Source organism: Xiphophorus maculatus, chromosome 10 (assembly GCF_002775205.1).
Source record: "Xiphophorus maculatus strain JP 163 A chromosome 10, X_maculatus-5.0-male, whole genome shotgun sequence".
NCBI classification, from domain to species: Eukaryota; Metazoa; Chordata; class Actinopteri; order Cyprinodontiformes; family Poeciliidae; genus Xiphophorus; species Xiphophorus maculatus.
In genome coordinates, this window is record NC_036452.1 from 3,149,087 (window position 1) to 3,171,998 (window position 22,912).

General features: G+C 39.0%; 1 protein-coding gene across 4 annotated transcripts in view; it reads left to right on the forward strand.

The window, feature by feature from the left end:
* Nucleotides 1-1,959: 1,959 nt before the first annotated feature.
* LOC102231898 (liprin-alpha-3-like) overlaps nucleotides 1,960-22,912 on the forward strand; it is a 37,293-nt gene continuing 16,340 nt past the window's right edge. For 2 of the 4 annotated variants that reach the window (XM_023341273.1, XM_023341274.1), the window contains exons 1-11: nucleotides 1,962-2,221; nucleotides 10,464-11,213; nucleotides 13,492-13,593; nucleotides 15,543-15,707; nucleotides 18,967-19,041; nucleotides 19,134-19,193; nucleotides 19,375-19,503; nucleotides 20,663-20,755; nucleotides 21,129-21,181; nucleotides 22,356-22,449; nucleotides 22,556-22,690. In XM_023341273.1, coding sequence (XP_023197041.1) covers nucleotides 10,881-11,213; nucleotides 13,492-13,593; nucleotides 15,543-15,707; nucleotides 18,967-19,041; nucleotides 19,134-19,193; nucleotides 19,375-19,503; nucleotides 20,663-20,755; nucleotides 21,129-21,181; nucleotides 22,356-22,449; nucleotides 22,556-22,690 — 1,239 coding nt within the window. In that variant the 5' untranslated portion in view covers nucleotides 1,962-2,221; nucleotides 10,464-10,880. Of the gene's footprint in view, nucleotides 2,222-10,463; nucleotides 11,214-13,491; nucleotides 13,594-15,542; nucleotides 15,708-18,966; nucleotides 19,042-19,133; nucleotides 19,194-19,374; nucleotides 19,504-20,662; nucleotides 20,756-21,128; nucleotides 21,182-22,355; nucleotides 22,450-22,555; nucleotides 22,691-22,912 lie in introns of all 4 variants that reach the window. The other 2 variants (XM_023341276.1, XM_023341275.1) reach the window with 2 other exon arrangements.

The window sequence follows — 22,912 nt, forward strand, 5'->3', positions numbered from 1 at the left end:
GATGACATCATTGTCTGAGAACACATTACATCACCCCTTCCCAGGCTCCCTCTCTCCCCCTCTCTCTCACTCTCAAAGACCGCACCACCTCATGTTTACTGAGCCACACACACACACACACACACACACACACACACACACACACACACACACACACAGACACACACACACACACACACACACACACACACACAGACCTACTGATCTGTTTGCAGATGTGATATCTGTATCAGCATGCATATTTATGACAATAGCTTTAATGTATGCGCTGCTGGTGAAGTAAGGCTTCGCATTTAAATACGTCTGTGGCTGCATGAAATATATTCAGTTACATTTTTTGCCACAGTTTAATGTTGCATTCTATATTATATATTTTTTTAAAAATGCTCAGAACAGAGTAAATGAGCGTTCATTTCATGCTGCAGAAAAGGAGAAAGATCATTTAGGGTGTGAAGTGTTTGGTTTTTTTCCACATGGCTCTTTGCCCAGGGCAATATTCTGCTTAGGGGCTCTCGACAAAACTGAACTACAGCTTCCGAATCGACTCGTTGCTCCTATGTTTAACATTTACTTTGTCTTTAAATATTTAAAGGTTTAACACCAGAAGGGGTTTTTATTTAAAGTTTTGAATTCAAAACAAATGGTGAATGTTTTTGTCCTGTTCGAATGAAGTCAGACATACGAGTATCAGGATGTATCAAATCAATATCTGTAACAGAACATCACCACAATGACGTCTTTTAAATTAGCTTACAGTGTTGAAAATTACTTTTATGTAACACAAGTTTGGACATTGAGAAGATCAAAAATAATTTAAGTTTTTCATTTAATAAAATCAATTTCTTTTTAAATTGGTTCTAAATTTCTTGAAACTTTAATTGGTCCAGCTTGCTGTTCAGACACAGCTCCCAAAAATTGGTACTGCATTTGTTGCATGTCATTTTGATGTTGAAATTTCCAGTTTAGATTTTTTTTTCTTGATTAGCCTTTAGATGGGAAAAAAACATTTAGAATTTAATCAAAACTGGAAAATTTAACCACACTTCAAATGAGAGCAGAAAGCAGAAGTTTCAAGAAATCACATCCTGGGTCAAGTAATGATAAATATGTAAATGTATCACTAACCAGTTATTGGCCATAGATCACAGAGCATGAATCACTGAAACACAGAGAAGGAGCATATTGAAGCACGGTGGTGGCAGCAGCATGCTGTGGGATGGATGTTGCGTCTTCAACAGGGACAACAAAACTTATCAGAGATGATCAGAAGATGGAGGTTCACTTTCTAATGTAGCAAAAAGCTACGATAGAATGGATTAGATACATATTGGCCTAGTCAAAGCCCAGACCTTAATTAAAAAATAACAATCGATTGCAACATCTGCTGTTCAGATGAGAAAGAATATGAAATGTAGAAAATAACAGGTAGTTTTCCAATTAACTTATTAATTCAATTCAGTTTATTTCTATAGCAAACATTCACAACAAATGGCCTATTGATGTGTTAGAATGGCCTAGTCAAAGTCCAGATCTGAATCCAAATGACAATCGATCGCAACACCTGTTATTCAGTTGAGAACGAATATTAAATATAGAAAATAATAAGTAGTTTTCAGGGTTTTTTTTATAACGGAAATTCTCAACAAACTACAGCAAAATAATTCCAGTTCAATCAAACGGATTCCAGTTGGTCCCAGTTATCAAACTGGACAGAATGCTCAGTTAATTCATTCTAATTTTAGCTGATGCTTAACTTCATGTGGTGAATTTGACACCATTTTCTTTTTTCTTTTCTTTTTAACGGCAGAGTGTTGAAGTTGGAGGAAAAAACTCGGCCTGTATCTGGTAACTGTATGTTCAAGCAGCTGTTTGATTGGCCAATGACCGCCCGCGCGCGCGCCCGCGCCGTGTCGCGCGCGCGTAAATCACAGAGATGCGGAGAATTGCTGAGAGAATGTTTCTTTAAGACCCATTACCTCCCGATCCGGCTGAGGGGGAGTCTGTGGTGGCGGATCGTCTCTCCCTGCCTGCGCCCTCCGCGCCTCCCGCCTCCCGCCTTACGTGTGTGTGTGTGGGGGGGGGGAATAACGCGAAGGCTACTTTCGGAGAGCGGCGCTCACACCGAAACGGATGGATAAGGGGTTTCTAAAAACATTTTATTTATTTATTTTTTAATTCCAGCATCAAACATGGACACTCCAGACTCCCCGCGATGGCTGTGGTAAGGATGCAACTTCACACCGCCCCATCGCAACCCAGTTTCTGTTGACAGGAGAGGAAAAAAAGAGAGAGGAGATGCAGAAGAGAAATGTGCACGTACTGGTGAATGCATGTGAAGCCGCGGAAGGCGGGCGGCTCGGTCTGTGCATGTATGTGCGTGTTGGAGGGAGTCTCGGCTCGCATCAGACCGACTGTGCAACGCTCGCTGCTTTTGTCCGAGTCAGGGATTGACAGGTGTGTTGGCAGCACTCAGGCAGCAGCATTTATTTAGGGCACGCTCCCTTTGCATCCAGTCAGAGAGGTGGTGGGTTTGTTAAAGACAGGGCGGAGGGGAGGAGAGGAGCTGGGCTCCGGGACATCACCAGGAGATGCCTCTGAATGCTGGCCTACTAGAATGTGTTGCTTGTAATTAATCATGGCTGCAACTAAGCTCTTTGCCACTGGGAGCTGGGCAATTACACCACCCAGTTCGAGCTGCCGCTGCCTCTGTGGGGTTGTTGTTGATTGTTGTTGGTGATGTTTTATATGCCGGACCAGAACCGAACCGCATCCCGGCTCCTTCCTGTCGTTTAGTGCAAGGATGGGCAGGAGATTCCTCAGTTATACATCCAACAAGATTCCCATAGGGACAGAGTTTTGCGCGTGCGCGCTCGTGCGCTCCTCACCAAATGGTCTTTCCTCCTTCCATCCAGACATGGAGGTGCAGCAGATCAGTCGACATGTCAGCTGTGTGATGTTCCGGGATCCAGGTGTTTCTCATTCCAGCCTCCTCAGCCCGTCTGCCCGAACCCGCTTATTGATTCCAGTGATGCGTTTCTGGCCCCGCAGGGGCGCACAGCTCCATACCGGGGTGAGATGGGGGGCAGAAAGGACTGAGAGGGGGGAAGGGGGGGGGGGGGGGGGGGGCAGATTATTAGTCGATCTGCTTCCATTGAAATGCGATTACTACCGCATTTCAGGCGCACCGTGAACGTGATTTAACGTTACAGAGAGAGGCCGCCTCAGTGTGGAGCTTCCTGCTCGCTCCCCGCCCCAGTAACTGGTGGAGGAGCGTGTTTTTCTCTCTCTCTCTCTCTCTCTCTCTCTCTCTCTCTCTCACCCTCCAACACACACACACACACACACACACCTCACCAAATGGTGACACACACACTTGCACAAGCAGCAACATCACAGGCACAGCAGACGCTTTCCTTCTCTCACACAAGGAGGATTTAATAACACAAAGCTCTTCTTAACAAGACCTGCTCTGCACAGCTCTTCTGTCAACTTCTGGATAGGATGCACGACTGAATGTGATGATGATGATGATGATGATGATGATGATGATGATGATGATGATGATGATGATGATGATGATGATGATGATGATGATGATGATGATGGTGTGGACAGCTATGCCATAAAATCACATGTGCTCATCCACAGTCAGAAAAACATTCATGTTCAGCAGGAAGCACAGCGACTGCTGAACATTTAAAACCACAAACTTCTGTTTCTTACTGGGTTTCTATGGGACAGATAAACACATAGAAGTGAATAATGACGTGACGTTCAATTGTTTTGTTTTGTTTTGTTTTTAGCAAATGAAAATCTTACAATTCTGGTGTGAATTAATATGCAGACCCTTCAAAAATGATAAAAACTGGCTCTTGAAAAGCCAAAAATGTCAGTAAGTAGACGCAAACATGTTTAGATTTTATGTTTGTTTTATTAATTTCTTGTTCCGTAGCTTTATTTTGTGTTTTTTTTATTTCTTCTGTCTTTAATGCGCTTTAGCACCAACCTGCCAATGGGACTAGAAATGGAAATTAGCCAAAATAAAAATAACATTTTAAAATCAAATTTGAACTTTTAGGAAGTAAAATCACAAAGCACTGTACAATAAGAATGTATACAAAGAACAAAACAAGAATAAGAAACACAGTAAAATCATCACATAAAAGTTTGGGATTTTGTTTTACTCTGAAACCCCTAAATAAAAAAAAGAAACTACATTCAGTTGCTTTCAGATTTCAGCTTATTAGTAAATTGGGTTCCTGTGTGTATCATTTATCTCATTATATTACCTAATGTATTGGCTTACGAATCCAAATGATTAAATTCATGTGTTTCCAACACTTCAGTTGTGACTGGTGTATACTGGTGGGACTGGTGTATACTGGTGGGACTGGTGTATACTGGTGGGACTGGTGTACAAGGTCCAGCACAGACAGTATTACAGGCTTCTGCATGTAACACTGTGATGTGATGCCATCTGTGCATTAAGTCCTTGCTGCTAAATCTGGTCGAGTCACTGGGAATGATCGCAACGACTCCACAGAGTCAATGCACCTTAAAGCAGGGGTGTTCAAAGTGCGGCCCGGGGGCCATTTGCGGCTCTCTGAACAATTCTGGGGCGGCCCTTGATCACATTTCGAGATTAGCATAAAATTAGTTTGCTGGTTAAAATCTTAAAATGTACAGCACAGAGTATTCATCCAGGGTTTTGCTTTGAATTTTATTTATTTTCAACGGGGACCAAAAACCGAGCCATAAACTGTTCCTGTCGCTAAAAAGAGACAAAAAACAAATCCAGAAAAAGATGAAAAATTTAGTTTTTGATTTACTGTTTTGTTTTGTTTTAATCTGGCAAACCCGAAACACCCTTTTTTGTTTTACATCAACAAAGAACTACAGACATCTGACTGATTTGCTTATTTCATCAAAATATTGTGTGTTTAATTTATTTAGCGAGTAAAAATAACAAAATAAAATCGTTTTTGCGATTATAATTTAAAGTATGACACATTTTGTGGCCCTCGGATTAGTTGCAACTTGACATTGCCATAAATTTGGACACCCCGGCCCTGAAGCCTCATGTGGCCTTCAGATTAGCTCAAGAACAGGAATAGGGATGTTTAAAAACTGGGTTTTTATTGCTGAACAGCTTCGCCCAGGCCTTACGTAACATCAGATGCACTGGAGTAAAGACTGGAGCGCCAGAGACTTCCTGTTTTCACCAATAAATTCTGCCTGAAGTCTGGAGTCTGGGTTTGGGCGTTTCCAGGAGAACGCCATCTTTCTGCCTGAGTTAAATGTAAAATTTGATGTGAAGGGAATTATAGTGCGGGGCTGATCTTCAGGTTAGCAATACGGCAGCACAACAAGACGCTGCGCCTGCACCAATCGATCGGCTCCGATTCCCTTAAAACTTTTACAAAAATATGTTGATTCTGTATTTGTTAAAACTGTCACCACTGTGTGACAGTGTAATGTGAGACAGTTAATCTGATCTCCTCCTCCATGAGCTGCTATCAGCATCTGAAGAAACTCATCGATCCTGATCAAAGATCGATTAGTTTTTAATCTGGCAGTTATTGCTGCTCAAAGTGCTAATGGTGGAAAAACAAGTTAGGGTTCCAAGATAACTGTTTATCTGCCGTCGCCAGTGGCCAAGCTAACTAGCCTTAGCATTGATGGCAGGCTATGTTGTGGTGAACCAGCTATAGGGTAGTAGAGAGGTAGCGGGACGGGGTGAGCATGAGCATGATTGACAGCTCTAAGACCCTCCTCCTGGCTCTGACTGGTTGTTTTTGACTAAATGAAATATTTCTGCAGTTAGTACTGGGAGCACTGGGAGAAGGTAATTTTTGTCTTCTACCATCACAACATAATGACAATTTTAACAAATATGTCGCAAGTCTGTAAAAGTTAGATATTGCAACTTTAAATTTGGGTGATGAGAGGTTGGTGAATAAATACATGTGAAACCGATCTTATCTACGTCTGAATATCAGCCACCGTTTGCATCAGAGTGACGGTCACGTCTGCACACGCACTGTTAACAGTAGTCACCAGATTTTTGGAAACTTTGTCACTGTATTTAGTGACTTTCCAGATAAAAAAAATTGGTCAAAATTTGCATTGGCAGGTTCTATAAAGATCAGCGATCAGCCAGAAAACTGCAATCGGTGCAGCCATACTTTGGACCATTTCACATTTCCAACTTTATGGGGACAGTTTGGGGAATGACCCTTCCTGTTTCATCAGCCCATGGATGAGCAAGTTTGGCCCCTTTTGAATGAATGTAAATGGAGAATGTAAGCCGAGGATTTCTCGTCCAACATCAGTGTCTGACCTTCTAAATGCTCTCCTGGAATTAACATTCCTTAAACTTTTGGAAAATCTCCCTACCATAGTTGAAACATAAATTTGTAATTTCTAGTGTACTGCTTTCACAATGCCTTCAACCAACTAAAAAAACGTTTTACAAACAAAGCTATTGCTTAATGAGGACACTACAAGTTGTTGTTCTGTCCTCCACTGTCTCTCTTTCATTACACATCCATAAACACAAAGGTCATGACCTCCCAGCTGACACCTCACTCCAAACTGCAGCCTGCACAGTAATGTTGGTCTGGACTGATTCAGCTTTGTTTTCCCAGAGAAGCCTCGTCACTCGGCACGCTGAAACACTGAGAAGAGTTAGCATGAATGCAAAGCGTTGCTAAAAAACCTGTTTGCAGCCTGTTTTCCAATGAAGTGCTTAAGCAGCAATCAGTGAATTTAGGTTTGTTGAAAAAGCTAAAATATCTTCTTAAAATTCTTACTTGAAACTCCTTGTCAGATTATATCAGATTGCTAAGGCATGTTGTTGGTATATCTTCTTCTCACTAGAGTAGAGGAAGAAAACTTTAAGAAAATGAATTAATTTACATAAATATAAATATTAATAGAAGGATAAGGGAGACTTTTAAATTCTAGTCCACTCAAAAAATATATTATATACAGTAAATACTCCAGCTTGAATGTGAGATTTAAATGGCGCTCTTTGCAGTAAAGATGCAGAAGTCAGTTGAGTTATTGTCTCACTTGGAGACCTAACAAACCGGCTTCCTTCCAGGGCTTTAAAAGCACTCTGGTGAATCCAGTCAGTCTTTAATTCATCATACTGGTAAATAATGACTTGTATCAAGTAATTTAAATTTCAGCTTTTTTACTCTGAAATACATTGGCCTTAGTGTCATTAAGCTCCAATTTCTCTGACAACTAGACTGAGAATATTTTATAGTTGTAAACTCTTCATCTAAATACCATTGTCTTACAAAAGGGTATTTTTAAAATTCTGATATATTTAATATATAACATAATTTTAGAAGAGGTTTTGTACGTTTGGTGCTTTGGTCTCAACTAAACCTTTTTTTGTTAACAAAGTCTGTTATTAATGTTTTTAATAACAGACATTAATTAATGTTATTTGTTGTTTTGTTTATTTATTTTGGATATTTAAAATGATTCCAGTTCTAGTGTTAAATGTTCATTAGATTTAAAATTTACTAATCTTTCACAATGTGCTCTTGAATTATTATTTTGCCATTGTATAACATTATCACTTAAACATGGTCTCAAAACAACAATATTATTGGTTATCGCAATAACTTCTGGAACAATTTATCGTCCAGCAAAATTTGTTACTGTGACCAGCTGAGTCTTTCTCTAACTACTTTCTTGTTCAACTTCTCAGATGCAGTTGGATAATGTTTATAGATATGTAATAAATCCAAATAAATCATCAGGCTGAACTTCTCCTGTAGTTGTACACGTTGAGTTTTCCTAACACTCCCAGCAACAGAAGCACAGACTGCTTTTAAAAATTAGCACTGAGCTTCTTTTGTTGCCAGGAACTAAATTATTATAACAACTAACAATGCCAACTTGTGGCTTTTATAGATCAAAGACCTCTTCTGCTTTTGATTTCCCTTAAACCATTTCTTATTCATTAATTCTGTCACATTACAGCGTTTGACTCAACATCACATTACTTCCTTCCTCCTCAAATTCCCATGAAAGCTTCTGGGAACAGCAGACGCTTTAAAAAGGGAGTCAACTATAAAAGAATAACGTAAGCAAATGTGGGAAAATTGTGGCAGACAGAGCTGCTGATTGCTGACTGTGAACATTATATTGGAATATTTTTTAAGTAATGCATCCAAATATTCTCTCTACAGTCGGCCTGCAGTGAAGTCAGATGCTTCATATGTGGACTTATCATTAATTTGAATTCATTTCAATGATATTCTGACTCAACTTTAAAAAGTTTTTCTTTTTATGGAATTATTAGAGCAAAATTCCGATCTATTTAATCACATTAAATAGATCAGAATTTATATTTATTATAGTACATATTATATAACATAATTTTTGAAGAAGAAAAGATAACCAAATGGAAATATTGATATAGAAATTAGCTTAAAAAGTTACTATTGTTTTGTTGTGTCTTTAAATTATAAAAGTATGCCTTTAAATTATGGATTTGCAGTAAAGGCCATCAGGGAAGGGGCTGAATAAAAATGCACACCGCACATTTCAGATTCATTTTAATACAGATTTATGAAAATCATTAATTCCTTTCCTTCCACTTCACTGTTATGCATTTCTTTATATTTGTCCTCCACATAAAATCCCAACAAACTCCACCTGTTTGTGGCTTTAATGAATGAAAACTGGAAGAGAATTCAGGGAATGTGAGCACTGCAACTGAGATACAGACACAATTAACATGTAAAGTACATTTGTTTTTAAAGCTGAACTTTGCTTTATTCAGCTGTTTTTACAGTCATAAATAGATTGGCTGTCGTCGTATTTTCAGTATTTTGACTCATGTTTTTCAGAAAAAAAATTTCTTCAGTTTCACTGAGACGTTTCTGAAGAGCAAAACCGCCAACACTGTCCACCACCTCCACGCCACTAGAGGCAGTAGCAGACCCGAGAAGATGCCACTAAGGAGCAGATTTAGAAGTACACAGAAAGCTACGGAATTTGTCAAAAACTGTGAGCTGCGCAGAAGTAAATAAAAGAGAGAAGTTCAAATACATGCTAAGAGTGGAACTCCTTTCTAAAGGTGAAGATATATCACAGATTTCAAAAGAAAATAAAACGGAAGGCCGCGAATAATATAGAAAATAGCGCCCCCTTCACTTCCGGAGTGCAATGGTCCCATTTCCAAATAAGGTATGAGACTGACGGTGGTCCTTCCCGCCACTTTCTGTTTGCTGCAGCGAGGTCCTTCTCAAGAAATGCAACCATGACGGACTATAATGAAGATTAAACTGTTAATGTTCTGGCTCCGGTCCGATAACAACTTCAAAATCGTAAGATATGCTACACCGTTAGCATCAATGTTTACTTCCGCAAACACTGAGTTCTTCTTCTACTTTACAGCAGTTGGCAAACACTGAGCACTGTGTGACGTTACTGCGCCCTCTACTGCGCATGCGGGACACTTTCAGGTCGTTTGCGGTTCAACTGGAGACAAGTCACTTATATTTGGGAACGTGAACGACCACGGTAAAAAAATAAAAAAATCCGATTTGAATCGGGAGTCACTTCAGGTTTCAGTGTGAACGTAGCTAAAAACAATAAATTATTGAGTTAATTTACTTCCAATAACTAATTTCACCAAGAAAAACACATTATGTAGATTAATTACACACAGACTGATATTGTAAAACCCTTAATGACTGTTAATTGCAATAATTTTCTTCTTGTAGCTAATAAAAAACATTTAAGATTAGAATATTACACCAGACCAATAATAAAAAAAAATCTATTTTGACTTTTATAAATGTGATGTTTATAAAAATAATGTTAAATGACTTCCTAAATGTTCTTTTTAATATAACATTTTACAGAATTTGAACCAAATTTGATCCAAAAGAACATATCCTGTTATAGTTAAGCTGTATGTATATATATTTTTGTACAGTTTTGGCTTTATTTCTGCTCTGACTGTTGTTCTGTCAGCCTTTTGTAGAATCTGTGTACTCCATTTACGACTATTTAATTACACATTATGTGACGATTACTTGACTAATCAATTCATCACGATTAATCTGATTAATTGCTTCAGTCCTAATTTGCACACTCCTGTTTCTGTCATTCTGCAGACCTGGAAGGTTTCCAGGCTTAGAAACGCTGACTGTCATTTTTGTGCAATCTGAGATCCTGAAGCATGACAATAAAAGCCAATTAGAGTTAGAATTGCTACTTTTTTATAATTTAGGTCTTTACTAAGATGTTAATCTATTAGTTTCTTTTGAACAAAATTCTGCGTGGAAGCAATCATCTTGTAATTCTGCCAGCTTCCTGTGATGTACGTCATTCTGTCTTTGTATGTTATTCTGTCCTTTCTTATTTGTGTGTAGCAGTTCTTTTGAAGTCTCTGCTAGCTGAGCTAATGCTACCCTTGCTCTGTTTTGCAGCTCTTCCTGCTGGTGCTGTGAGTAGCTCTGCCGTGTGGAAACCATTTAAAGCGACCGGCCCACCTTTGTCCCTTCCTGGTCCTTAGCCCCTTCCCTTCCATGTCCCTGGCCAACCCTAGATACCCCCTGGAAGGGCATCACTGCGTTATTTGCCGCATGAACATTCGGATCATTTCCCATGTAGGTCAGGACTTTGTGATGGAAGACTAGTAAGCAAAGAGAGCAAACACAACGGCAATAAACTCAAGAAGCAGTGGATGTAGAGACAACCAAAGGGGTGCTATTTTTGGAAGATGTAAAGATTTATATTTTATACATCTAACTTTTAGTATGAGCAAATAAAAAAACCAAGACAGTTTGCACGTACAATCCCCCCGTTAGGTTTCTTCACTAACTCCACTCATACGCCGTGGTCTCATGATGATGTGCGAGGTGATGCCCACCATATCTGAGGATGGGCGCAGCAGCAGCGGCGGAGGCCCCACCTCGCCGCCCGGGGCCGGGGTGGGCGGGGGCCCCACTGGAGCCATGGGTGGAGGGGGATTCAGCAGCAGGGAGCCCAGGGGGGACGAAGGAGGCAGCACGGGGAACCTGGAGTCTCTGATGGTCAACATGCTGACGGAGAGGGAGAGGTTGCTGGAGAACCTTAGGGAGACGCAGGAGAGCCTGGGCACGGCACAGCTCCGCCTCCGCGAGCTCGGCCACGAGAAGGAGTCGCTCCAGAGGCAGCTGTCCATCGCTCTGCCCCAGGTAAGGCGCTGGTTCGGATGGATGGGAGAGGTAGAGCCATACAGGAGCAGCATTATGTGTTTTCCAGGCACTAAGTGCCACTTTATCAGTTGTTATAAAAATGTTGCAAAATACAAAATCTTACCAAGTATTTTAGGTCTAGTTTCTAGTGCAAATATCTTAGTACACTTGAAATAAGACAAAACTCACTCAAGAAGTTATCACAACATGGCTCCTCTATTAACCCTTTAACAACGTTTTTACCAGCGTTGCTCTGAGAAGTAGCTCCTATAATGAGCTCAGATGTGCAGTTCCATCAGGTGTTTGCTAATTGCTATTGGCTAGTCTGAAGGAGCTGAATGGGGGAGAAGCTATGCCTCGAAGGTAGAGCTAGGCCCACCTAGGTGTTTTGCTCAGGTGAATGGTTGCCATGGTGTTTAAAGGATTTCTCAAACGTCTGAAAGAATGAAAGCAAGACTCCCGGTATGACTTTGATGAGGAAATAAAATCATAACATGATGTAAAGCTCAAACATTTAACATTTTTTAAGCACAGTGGGTCAACTGGTGGACTGCTGTAGCGCCCTATGACCCAGATTGGCTGGATTTATGGGGAAATCCCTCACTGTAAAACATTAGAAGGTGGTTTAACTTGAAAATGAAAGTCCACCTGCTGCCTTGAAAATGAAATTTAAGTCAACAAGAAAATAATTTTGGTTTTAACTGAGAAATTAAAGTTAATGAAGTTGATTTAACAAGAGACAAGTTGTCTAAACATTGTTTTTTAAGTTCATTAATCTTGAATTGTCAGTTTTAACTTAATGCTGCAATTTAAACAAAATAATTATTTCACAATATGCAAGAAAAAAACTGCCCTCACCCAGTTAAAGAGACACATTTCTCTATTATTTTACTCACAATATGAAATTAAAATAACGACTTATTTTACTTTAGAATAAATTAAATTCCTGTTTCAAATCACATGAACCAAATTTCTGATCTGATGATGAATTTTATGAAACATCTCAATGAATTCAGCTCAAAAACATTTAGTGTGATCAGGACATTATCCTCAAGCTTTGCAAACTGTCAGCTGCATTAAAATAAACATTTGCCTTAATAACACAAGAGTCAGATCAATGTAGCTTCATCTCAGGAAACAAAAACACGCCGCTAAGCATTCTGGGAAATAGTTCCCACTCCTGTCTTTTTCTTCTTTCAGTTTTTTAAGTGCTAACCTAAAAACTCTAGTTTATTCAACTCTTGGAGGTTTGACAAAATGAATAAAAAGTTAACACAACTTACTGCTGTACGTTTATCTTTCACAAACTCAAACATTTAGGTTCAAAATCTAAAACTCACTAAATGTATTTGACTTAAAAAGTAGAAGATGGTAGACAGAACTAAATGCAGCTCAAAAGTTTTACAGTGTGTCTGATTAGAATGAAAACAGGACTTTAGATGAAAAGTGGTTCCATAGAAAAGACAAAGAGACGATAAAGGCCAACTGAGAAGCTGACCCCGATCCAAACAAGAAACAAAGGCCGATGGCCAATGAACCCACTGCGTCACCATCTGCATGCATCTCTCTCCGTTTTACTCTCCTCCCTTTCAAACACAAACGAGTTATATTTATCTGCTTTACTCTGTTTCTAACCATAAATCAGGCCGGTGCACACACCTGAAACACGCGAGGCGTCTTTACGAACAGCCGCCGGCGCTAAGCTGCAGCCGTAGGTGTGTTTTATGGAGACGTGAAATGACAAATGACCACAGATGGCGCGGGGCTTTGGAAAGATCACGCAGGACACGGCGTCCTGTTTGCACCCAGGCGCTGCAGATGTATTCCCAGTGGTGTCATAAACGCCGTTTGATGCTTTGTTTTGGGGGTCTCTGCCGAGCGCCGCGCCGCCGGCCCGTTGTGTAACAGTGTGATGTAATCTGTCCATGAAGAAGAAGAAGAGTTCACAGGGGAGAATCTGTCAGTGATTCACCTGATTGTTGTGTAGCTTTACATCATGTACAACCTACAGCTTTAGTCTCCGGCGTCTCGCTGAGCGTGTTTCTGGGAGCTTTTTGGTTGTGTATATTTTGAGCTTTTTTTGTGTGAATCCTTGAAGCAGCCAATTATACTTAGTTTTGCAGAAATCTCGATATTTTTTGTATACCTTGCTCTGTCTCATTGCAGCCTAGCCACATTTAGAGTAATACAAACATACATTCAGTCTGTTTTCCTGCTCCTGACTGCAGTGTGTGTGTGTGGGTGTGTGCGTGTGTGTGCGTGTGTGTGTGTTTCACAGGAGTTCGCTGTGTTGACTAAGGAGCTGAACGTTTGCCGGGAGCAGCTTCTGGAGAGGGAGGAGGAAATTGCTGAGCTCAAGGCGGAGAGAAACAACACACGTGTAAGATGTTTAGCGGCCATTTTGCCTATTAGCGCCGTAGCCGCCTCTGACTTCGCTGCTCACCCCGCTGTGGCTGTGTGGGTGTGAAGCCGTTTCATTCGCCTCTGTTTCCTAATTATCTCGTCTTTTGCCCATTCACATTCTAACTCTACTTCCTTCTTGTCTTCCTATGTTTTTATTTTTCCTCTTTCTGTATTATTTTAATTTCTTTTGCAAAACGGTTCCTTAAACGTTCTCCTTTTCCCACATGACAAACTTTAAATCTGCCAGTCCCAGATTAGGGACCAGCATTTATCGTGTCATTTGTCATTTATTGTGAAAAATTTATAAGAATTTTGATTCATTGTTATTATTGATGGTAAATAGTAATAAAAAAAACTGACTGTATGACTGGAAATAGGGATTCACCAATAAGAAAACTTGGGCCAATATTGATGTCCGATACAAATATTTTCGTTATGGCCGATAACCAATATTTACCAATATTATTTTATGTCACTACTGGAAAAAAAAACCCAACCAGAAACAGAAAAATAAATATCAGTTGTTTGTATCGGCGCTATTTTATTTATCGGACTGATACCGATATGTTAAAAAATGACTAATATCGGCCGATACCGATGTTGGTGCTGATATATTGTGTATCCCTAATTGGAAATATTATTTTTGATGTTTTCTCCCTTGTTTGTTCCACGAGAGCATAAATAGATATAAATTCCAAAATAAGATGAAACACTTTTATAAATAAGTGTGACTGAAGAAGCTTATTTCAAATGGGAATGTTTTTCACAAACAATATTTGTATTTGTGAAGCTATGAATGATGTGTCATGCATTCAAATCCAGCAGTTTTCTAAAAAATAAGCAATAAATAGTATTTTTTTAATCATAATCTTTACTGTTACCACAGTAGTTCAAAAAATATCGCAATAAAATTCTAAGACCAAATAGATCAACACAAGGTGACAGAAGTAAAAACACCTTCACTGAAACTTCACATCTGTAGATGTTTTTAGATGCATTTCTTCATGTTTTTCACAGCCAGAGGCTGAATGTTTCACCACTGTTCTTTGCAAAAGAAGATGCTTAATTGGATTTAGGTCTGGACTTTGACTGAGCCATTCTAACACGTGAAAATGTTCTGATCTAAACTGTTGGATTGTGCTCAGGTTGTGTTCCTTTTAGTTTTCCTGCTGGAACGTAAATCTTCGACTTCCCATCAACTGTGTCCAGCTTCCCCACAGCATGATGCTGCCACCACCTTGTTTCAGATGATAATTTACTTATTAATATAAGCAATGGATTTCTTCATTCTGACTCAGTTTAACAAACACAGTGGCTTGCACTGTATTTTATTTAATGCTACTTTTAATTTTAATTTTATTTAGTTTATTTGGTAGGGAAAATGCATGTTATTTAACATTTTTGTAAATGCATCAGAATTAGCCAAAGTGGTACTTTTCACCTGTTGTCTCTGGACAACGAGTAATTTGTCTTGCTAAAAACAAACAAAGGTGATACAAACCAGGCTAAAACAATTTAACGTCATAAATAAATTTGCAAATAAATACAAAAAATATAATCAATGCAAACAGTAGTTGCAAAACAAGGAAACTAAAACATAATTAATTCTAAAAAATATAAGAAGTAAATTTAAAAATAGCAGTAGAAGGTCCTTATTATTCAAAATGTTGATAAATCTAATGTGTTATGAGTCTTTAATGTTTTTCTAAATAGATAAGTGAGATTTTACATCCGCTATCAACCGCGTTTCAATTTTGCATTCATTTTTGAAGGTTTGTCACAAAATCCATCACATAATGTTGTTATTTGATAAAATGTGAGAACATTTACGTGGGGTGAATAATTTGCCCGGCCCGGCTCCTCCTCTCATCCTCTGATCTGCGACGTTTCCTGATGTTCACTTCCTTCTCCCCCTCCATCCTGCAGCTGCTGCTGGAGCACCTGGAGTGTCTGGTGTCCCGCCACGAGCGCAGCCTGAGGATGACGGTGGTGAAGAGGCAAGCCCAGTCCCCTGCAGGCGTGTCCAGCGAGGTGGAAGTCCTCAAGGCTCTCAAATCCCTGTTTGAGCACCACAAAGCCTTGGACGAGAAGGTGGGTCAATGCAGCAGTGAAATATATTCGCTTTCCTTCCCTCTTCCAGCAAATCATCCAGGCTTACCCTACTTTCCTTCCTGCTCTCATTAAAGTTAGTGTGGAGATGCTCTGAAGGTGCCTGCGTGCTGCCTGACCTAAAATGAAGCATCAACCAAACACGGCATCTAGCTACTGGAGGATGGAGAGAATTTAGTCAAAGAGTAAAACAGGAATGTGAATTAAAAAAGTTAATTTAACAAGCCCCTCTTAACCATTTACATAAAAAATAAACTTTTAATTTGAATAAATTCATTCAGTGGGTAAAAACATTTGTGATCAGAGTGTTTAGAAACTTTAAATTAGTTATTATTTTTTATTTACCTTCATTTTTAATATGACTTGACACAAAGGCCAAATTTCTCTTTGCTCTTTTTCAAAACCCGGAAGACAGGAGAACATGTCTTTCAAATTAGAACTGGTGCGTGTTAAACTTCAGATGGCACGAAACGGCTAAATTAAGTAAACATTGAGTGATTACAGCTGTTAATGTTGTTATGTCTCATAAATAATATCAAGGTTAATGCTGGCAAATGTTATAATAATGAAATTTCTTCTGAACTTAATGTTCTTAATGTCTTTCTGCTTTGGGTTTATTGTAAACACTAGATTATTAGTAATCCATCCAGTGCCTAAAAAAATTACTCCCTATTTTCATCTGAGCAGCAAAATTTTATTTAAAAAGTTGCTTCTGGCCAAAAATTTCAACCAACTTAGTTAGTGCTGTTTCTTAATAACTTTACCACCACTTTATCTTTTACTTGTTGTTATGCCGATTTAAATAGCAAGCATCATCAAATATAGATCACTGACCAAGTTGTTTCTTTGCCATGTTGTAAAATCAAAAAATGTTTTTAAACCAAATTTGATTTCATATTTTTATTGATTTTTCCCCCCTCACTCTTTTTCTAACAAAAATACTTCGAAATTACAGCAAATAACTTAAAATACTGCCTTTTATTTCAATCATTCTTAGTTGACCTGAATTTAAAGTGGAAATAAATAGAAGTTGTAAAAACGCTGGTGAAACCTGATGGTTATAAAAACGCTGGTGAAACCTGATGGTTATGAAAACGCTGGTGAAACCTGACGGTTATAAAAACGCTGGTGAAACCTGACGGTTATAAAAACGCTGGTGAAATCATGTAAGAACAACGTCATCCTATGTAACGTATCCATGAATTTTATATCCATGAATTTCCAATAGATTCTTCATGGAATCCTGAAGAACCTATTGATGGAAAAAAAATTTTTTTTCCAAAAATAAAATCTACAAAACCAGAAAATCTGATTATTTGATCAAATCTATTTATTGCTCAGACATAAGTGTCATAAATTTGGGATATACTCTGTGTAGTATTTTAAAACAATTTGGGAAAAATCAAGGCAACATGAGCTTAAAGTAGGACGTGAGTTTATCCTCCTGAGTCAAGAGAATACCTGTTAGCCTTTACCTGTCCATAATTACAGAAGTTTAAATGAAGTGTAACTGTGACATAAAAGGCTGGATCGTCACAGCTCAAAGTCAAGAAGCTGATAAGGGAGGCAGAAAAACAAATCTCCAGAGCTCAGAGTTGGAGAACTGCAGTATTTTTTTTAATTGAGAGATTAATGGACTGGAACACACAGTAGTTTTTTACATAATCTACCAGGTGTGTCAGTGTATGTAGAGAAGAAAAGCTTTTAAAAGGGAACGTTTTACCAACAATGAATGTGTGAACAATTTTGTAATGTGGTATATTTCCATTCTCTGAGTTTACAGGAAAATAAAAACTGTATTCATGATGAAAATCCAGAGAAAATAAGAGCATTCCTCTTCAGGGCGAACAAATGAGCTCTCATTTCTCCCCAGGCTGTCTCAAGCTAAGCGTTAAAGAGGCTTGATAATCAAATATCTGGGTCAGTATTTGCTCAGTCCAGAGGAAATGTTCAGTATTTTGCATCTGAAAAAACGTTTCCAATCTTCCATCGGTGCTTCTAGAAGTTGTGAATAATGAAAACGCTTTTGGCACCAGTATGTTTCGCATCATTTTGCTTTTTCCTCTCCAGTTCCTCCTGCACCCAAAGAGTAGAGCTGATTTCTTACAATGATGTTTGTTTCAGTTTTGTTTACTTCTATGGATTGACGATGCAGAAACACAAAATCTTACCAAGTATTTTGGTATAGTTTTGAGTGCAAATGTTTTAGTACACTTGAAGTAAGACAAAACTAACTTACAAGTAACTTTTCAGCAAGATACAGGAGCTTGTTTAAAGTCAGTAATTCCAGTCCTAGTAGATTATTTCACTTATAACAAGACATTTCCCCGTACTATAGGTGAAATAATCTGCACTTATCGTATCATTTATCGTGATAAATTTCTTATCATAAGAATTTTTAATTATTGCTGTCATAATAAATTCAAATTAATAGTGTTTAAAATCCCCCCAAAACTGTCTGTATTGTTTAGGTTGTTATTTTTGCAACTTTCTACACTGATGATGACAGTATCTATAAACTTCAGTACAAGTTGATGTTTTTCCAAGAGCAGTATTTGTGTTTGTGGGGCTTCATTTGTTGTGTCATACAGTCAAATCATAAGAAGTAATAAATAGTTTGGATTGCCACTTACTACAATAACTACAAGATATTGTGATAAGAACTTTAATAAGATAAGAACTTTAAGTCGATAATGCCAATCACAGAGTAGAATTACTTTTTTTTTTAAAAAAATCAATGTCCATGATTATCTTGCTGAAAAGTTACTTTTAGTTCTATCCAGAGCTGGGTAGTAACTAATTACATTTACTCACATTTAAAGTCTTTTTAAACTTTTTAACTTTTTTTTTAACTTGTAGGAGTATTTTTTACTACGTTGTACTTTTTACTATTACTTGAGTAGTTTTATTACGAAGTATTGCTACTCTTAGAGTAAAGTTTCTGGATTTTCTACCCACCAAATAAAAATAAACAGGTTTTAACCAAAAATTCACCCGACACAGACACACAGCTGGAGTTTTTATTAAAAGTTTTATACGTTTTTTACTGAAAGAGACAAATTTGATTGTTAATTTTTGTTACTTAAATTATTGTCATCAATAATACTTGGTAATAGTTTGTGGTTTTTTTAGTGTATAACCAGTCGCTGCCGCAGTCATGGCTCCTGAGGTTCCTGCTTCACGTAAAGTTCAGCACCACGGCGGCCATCTTACCTGGGTCATTGTGTGTTTTCCCCATCAGGTTCGAGAGCGGCTCCGTGTGGCCCTCGAGAGGGTGTCCATGCTAGAAGATCAGCTCGCAGCGTCTTCTCAAGAGGTAAGCTCGGATTCAAACCAACTCCTCCAACTCCTTTAGCGTGATTATTAATCTGAACTTTCTGTTTGGACTTTTTGTCTTCCTCTTTTCAGGTAATCTCTTTAAGAGACCAAATTAAAAGACGTCAACAAGGGGTGGACGGCGGGAAAGATGTAAGGGAGGGTTCTCTGCATGCTGGTTCCAGTTGTCTTTGTGTATGTGTTAGCGTAGTAGATTTTGGGTACCATGGTGTGTCAGTGTGATTTTCCACCTCCTCCGAAGTTTAAAAAAGATCCAAACTCCTTATTACTTCATTACTCTCATTTTTTCCCCGCCGTTTCGTCCTCTGTCCAGCGGCTCCCCAACGGGCCCTCGTCTGGGCTGGAGGACGGGGAGCTGGAGAAGCAGAGGGAAGGGGAGATCGAGCGGCAGAAAGCGGAGCTGTCCCAGCTGAGGGAGAGGCTGGCCCTCATGTGCCGACAGGTGAGTGAGCCTCATGTTGAGCCTCAGAGAAGTCAGGTTTCCAGCTCTCTTTAGCAGGGACGCCAACTTTAACTGAACATTTTCAGCAAGAAAATATTGAAAATACTTTGCAAGTATGTTACTAAAAATCATTCTAGGCGCCATGACGGACGTGGGAAATGAGGGGCGGGAGTATTGAACAGAGCGTCTGAAATAGTTTTCCTCAGTTGTTTTTGCCAGTTTATTTATGGTTTCTTCTTGTTCTAGTCAATATAATTTGTCTGTGAACGTAACACACCTGGTTGGGGCTCATAGACGGCGGTTTTTAACAAAAGTTGGAAACAGCTAGCTTAGAAACCGGCCCGTACCTCCTCCCTCCTGACGTGTTCATCAAGTTACTTTACCTGAATTCACGTCACATGATTTATATCACTGTGTCATAAACAGAGTTTCCTTTTACACCAGAGCAACATGGAAATGTACAAAAGACAAGATGCTAACCAGCTTTTTACATGCTAGGCTACATGGCGGTGCGGCGTTGTCTCCATGATGATGATATCTTTCTAATCATACTTGCTTATAAAATATATGAATATTAATCTTCTTACCTTGTAATAACCCTACCAGTCGTTATGATTAGCGGCCGCTATCAGCGCTGCAGTATCTTTCTTCATTAAAAGTTATGCAATAAAATGACAAGTTTGGTTTTTATCTTTGTCTGTCGTGCAGCTGAGCGCCCTGTGGCCATTTTTAAAGTGAGATCAACTAAATAGAAGCGATGATTGGCTACTGCTGCCTGCTTTAAAGGAGCGCAGTGATTGTTTTGTCGTCCATCATGGCGGAGCAGATTTCTGAGGAGCGTGACGTCACGTGCAAAGGGTCAATAGCTCCCAAAACAGAAAACCTTCTTTCGCTAGTGGCAAATTACACTTTTGCAGTAAAAAGCTTCAGAAATATTGGATATCAGCCAAAATAATTATTTTTTTAGCCTAATCTTGATTTATGTAATTATTGACATACAAAAAAATGGTTTGACTGAGGATTAAAAAAATGTGCTTGTACATTAACCAGATGGAGATTGTCATCAGTCGCTGTTGTTTCAGTTTGACACCTAATGCTGTGGCAGATAATAGTGAATTCTGCAGGTTCAGTGTGTGGCGTTTTCTCTCGCTCACACTAGGTTGGAGAAATAGAGGAGCAGCTTGCGGCCGCCAGGAGGGAGGTGACGAAGACGGAGGAGGCCAATCAGAAGCTCCAAAGGGAAGTGAAGGAGGTTTGTTGCACCAATCTGTCCCTTCCTGGCCCGGACCCGGAGCTGTCTCAGCACCCGGGGCTCCAGGGGTAGATCCAGACTCTGTGGGCATAGCGGCTAATAATACACCGGGTTATTCTGGGGCTGGGTTAGCAGGAAATCAGGAATTGTTTAACAGTTAAAAGATTTTATATATTTATTCGGATTACCAATATTTCAGACCCAAATATATGCAAAGAGAGGAGTGAATAGTAACACTGCAGAGTCTAAACAGAACGCTTACGCAGGGCAGAAATGCATATTTTCTCCTTTTGTTAGCATTAATCAGTTTTCAAGGCTGCACAATAACAGCTGCGTTGTTGGATAGAATAACCTGAACTGCTGCTTTTTACAGGCTCTCTGCCAAAGAGAAGACATGGAAGAGAGAATTACAACGCTAGAGCGAAGGTAACAGAACATAACCAAATGTCTAAGTGCAAAATCTCTGAGTTTGTGTTTGTTTCCAAAAACCTTCCCCCCTTTAGTGTGACATATCCTACACATTTCAATGAAAAATTCACATTTTAGGTGAAAATGTTGGAAATGGTTGTATAATGTGGCCAAAAGTGGCAAGTGGGAAACCAAGCAAACGTCTGTGATGGATCTTCAGTTACAAGGCAATTTAAATTCACATTAGCTCATGCCCTGTTTGGTGTGAGCTAGCTTGAAGCTAGTGCAAACTGTTGAAGCAACTTTTGATTTGGCATCCCACTCTACCTTGCTAAAGTTTTCCAAATATATCAGATTTTGAAGAAATGTTTCTGGCACCTCCTCAGATGTGCTTCTGAACTTATACTAGGCCATTTCTGACTTATTTGGAAGATAGAAGTTTCATCCATCGTCACATAAAAATCCAGTTTAATCAGCTTTCCTCATAAATTCTCGCCGCTCCTTCAATGTTTCTATCTGTCTCTGGCTACTTTCCAACTTCTCTTTTCTTTAATTTAGGAGCGATGTTCTTTTTTTGTAACATCAGTCCATGTTTTCTCAAATTATTGATGAGACAACACACAGTTTTTGTACCCTCCTCCTGACTAATACCTTTACAAGTTGAACTCTTTGCAATTCTGTAACCTCTATAGAAACTATTGCTTTTTGTTCAGAGGTGGAAAAGAGCAGAGTACAAGAAAAACCTACTGTAGGTCCTAAATTAGATTTTTAGGTCAATCAGATTCATTTTATTTGATGGCAGGTGTGACTTCCTAAAGAAGACTGAATGATAAATAAATAAGTATTAGCAGTAAATAGTATAATGCCCTGTTTTTATTTCTTTTGCAGACTGGTTAGATGCATACAGAAGAATATTAGGGCAGCTGATAAAAATTAAACAAATTCTGTCTTTAATCTCAGAATTATGACTTTTCTTAAAATTCTGACGGTTTTGTCATAATTCTGACTTTGAGACTTTCTGACTTTAATCTTTTGAGACTAAATCTCAAAAGATTAAAGTCAACATTCTGAGAAAAAAGTCAAAATTCTTTTTTTTTCTTCAGTGTCCCTATTCCTCTCCTGTAAAACCAGAATTGAAACTAAAATTTGTGACAACCTGACCCAGAAACATGTTGGTTTCCACTGCCTGCAGGTATCTCAGTGCCCAGAGGGAGGCGACGTCTCTCCATGACATCAAAGACAAGCTGGAGAACGAGTTGGCCAGCAAGGAGTCCCTGTACAGACAAGTAAATAAAAACACCTCACTGTTCCAGAGCAAATATGAAATTGGATCTGGAGGTGTATTTGCCAGCCGCAGAGCTCATAAGCATGAGTTTGCTTTTTTGTGTGCAGAGTGAGGAGAAGAACCGGCAGCTGCAGGAGCGCCTGGATGAGGCCAAGCAGAAGCTGCAGCAGACGCTGCAGAGGGCCGAGACGCTGCCGGAGATCGAGGCGCAGCTCGCTCAGAGAGTTGCTGCTCTCAATAAGGTGATCATGTTTTACCAGAGCTGCTGGAGTTTAATCTAGAGGAGCACTACTTCAACTAAAAGTACAAAAGTATTTGGTAAATAGTCTACTCAGGTACTGAGTAACTGATCAGAACAAAATTACATCATCATTTGTACCAAAATATAAAGTTATGTGGGGAAATTTTGGTATTTTAAGGACCAAATTGAAAATATATGTCAGGCAAAAAAAAAATCCAAGTCA